This window comes from Cricetulus griseus, chromosome 3 (genome assembly GCF_003668045.3).
Source record: "Cricetulus griseus strain 17A/GY chromosome 3, alternate assembly CriGri-PICRH-1.0, whole genome shotgun sequence".
Classification (NCBI taxonomy): Eukaryota; Metazoa; Chordata; class Mammalia; order Rodentia; family Cricetidae; genus Cricetulus; species Cricetulus griseus.
Genome location: NC_048596.1, coordinates 96,185,410 through 96,187,651, shown reverse-complemented (window position 1 = coordinate 96,187,651; position 2,242 = coordinate 96,185,410). Strand labels below are relative to the sequence as shown.

Here is a 2,242-nt window from a genome sequence, read left to right as displayed (position 1 = left end):
GGAACTTGGTCAATCAAAATATACACAAAAAATCCCTTAGAAAGTCCTAGTTTACTGCATTAATGTGAGTCATGTTTCCTCAGCACAGCAAAATGTGTCTTGTATAGTTTTAATGACTTTTGTCCATATTAAATATCTCTACCTTAGCCCAGAATGTAGCCACGAAAAGCAATACTTCTATAATGCAATGTTTTTCATTCATGAGACTTTATTTCATTAATCTTAATTGATGACTTCTGTAATGTCAATCACTACCTTTCTGTTCCACAGGAATAAACACAGTCAAGCTCAAATTTTGCGACCAGTCTCAGCAGAGAACCTGAAACATTCATTTGAACATGTCATTTTACTGAAATCCAGAATTTAATTGAATGGATGTGATAAGTACATTAAAATATTCAGAACATATTTTTTCCTTTATTAATTTTAGAGATTTTATTTTTTAATGTGTGTGTGTGTGTGTGTGTGTGTGTGTGTGTGTGTGTGTGTGTGTGTGTTTATCAGAGTTCAGTGTATACAGAGGCTCCAGATAAAGATGATAGATCCATTAAAACTGGATTACAGGTGAGTGAGAGCTGCTTGAAATGGATGCTTGAAACAGAAGGCCAGCAGCTGAATCATCTCTCCAGCATCACCACCACCACCCATTTAAAATATGAAGTAGAGTGAGAGCAAACAGTAATCAGGATACATTGTGTAATTTTCAATAAAAGGGAGAAAGGAAGAAGATAAAAATTTTCCATTAATATTTAGACACATTGCACTTCCAAAACTCTATGATCAAGCAACATGGATAAATATGATAAAAGTTTCTCTGATACAGTCTCTTGTTTTGGTGTATTATAGAGGATGCTGTCTAGTATTCCACATCTATAACCCACAGTGGAGGTGATGTCTTTGGTCTATGCTGTACTTTGGCATAATAATCAAAGAACTATGGTTTCACACAACACTACTCTATTTCACCCTTATGCATTCCTCCTCCTGGGAATCCCTGGATTGGAACACATGCACTGTTGGATTGGTTTTCCTTTCTTTGCTGTGTTCCTAACAGCTGTACTTGGGAATATAACCATCCTTTATGTGATTCAGACAGAACAGGGTCTTCATCAGCCCATGTTCTACTTCCTGGCCATGCTGTCATCTATTGACCTGGGACTGTCCACATCCACTATCCCCAAGATGCTTGGAATCTTTTGGCTAAACCTGAGAGAAATATTATTTGAGGGATGTCTCATCCAGATGTTCTTCATCCACCTGTGCACTGGTATGGAGTCAGCTGTGCTTGTAGCCATGGCCTATGATCGCTATGTTGCCATCTGTAACCCTCTTCGCTATACATTGGTGCTGACGAACAAGGTAGTATTCATCATTGCTTGGGTCATCCTCCTGAGACCATTGGTTCTTGCCATGCCATTTGTCTTTCTCATCTTGCGGTTACCATTTTGTGGGCACCAAATCATCCCCCACACATACTGTGAACACATGGGAATTGCCCGGCTGTCCTGTGCCAGCATCAAGGTCAATATGATCTATGGCTTGTTTACCATCGCTAGCCTTATGTGTGACATTGTAGTTGTTGTCATTTCCTATGTCCAGATCCTTCGTGCTGTGTTTCGATTATCTTCTCAAGAAGCTCGTCTCAAGGCACTCAGCACCTGTGGATCTCATGTGTGTGTCATGTTGACCTTCTATACTCCTGCCTTCTTTTCATTTATGACTCATAGGTTTGGCCATAATATACCACGCTACATCCACATACTTTTGGCCAATTTCTATGTAGTCATTCCACCTGCTCTCAACCCTGTAATCTATGGTGTAAGAACAAAACAGATTAGGGAACAGGTACTGAAAATATTTTCCAAGAAATGAAATATCCCTTATATTCATACAAACACACAGACACACAGACACAGACACAGACACAGACACACACACACACTCACACACACACACACACACACACACACACACACACACACACACAAAACAGATGCAGAAAAGAAAGACCAGTGATGATCAATGTTCAAATAGAAGGCAAAATTTGCAAGTTATGTAATTCTATATAGGCAGTGGATTGCCAATATTGTAATATTGTCCTACCAGGCTCTTTTCTAACCTAGGTGTTTAGGATTAGGTACATGTTACATGTATTAGGAAAGATTTTTTAAAACCTTTTCCAATTTAGTGAACAATTGGGATGCTTCATCTTGAGTCAAATAATCACTTTGTACTTCTTCCA

At 38.8% G+C, this 2,242-nt stretch overlaps 1 protein-coding gene across 1 annotated transcript; it reads left to right on the top strand.

Annotated features, from left to right (window-relative positions):
• Positions 1-936: 936 nt before the first annotated feature.
• On the top strand, positions 937-1,872 carry LOC100761211 (olfactory receptor 52E1). The gene has a single exon (XM_027407993.1). It carries the CDS (start codon positions 937-939, stop codon positions 1,870-1,872), a length of 936 nt encoding a protein of 311 aa, XP_027263794.1.
• The last annotated feature ends 370 nt before the right edge of the window (positions 1,873-2,242 follow it).

What these genes read in the sequence shown, in the direction of transcription:
- LOC100761211 (XM_027407993.1), top strand. Translation starts at nt 937, where the DNA reads ATGGTTTCACACAACACTACTCTATTTCACCCTTATGCATTCCTCCTC.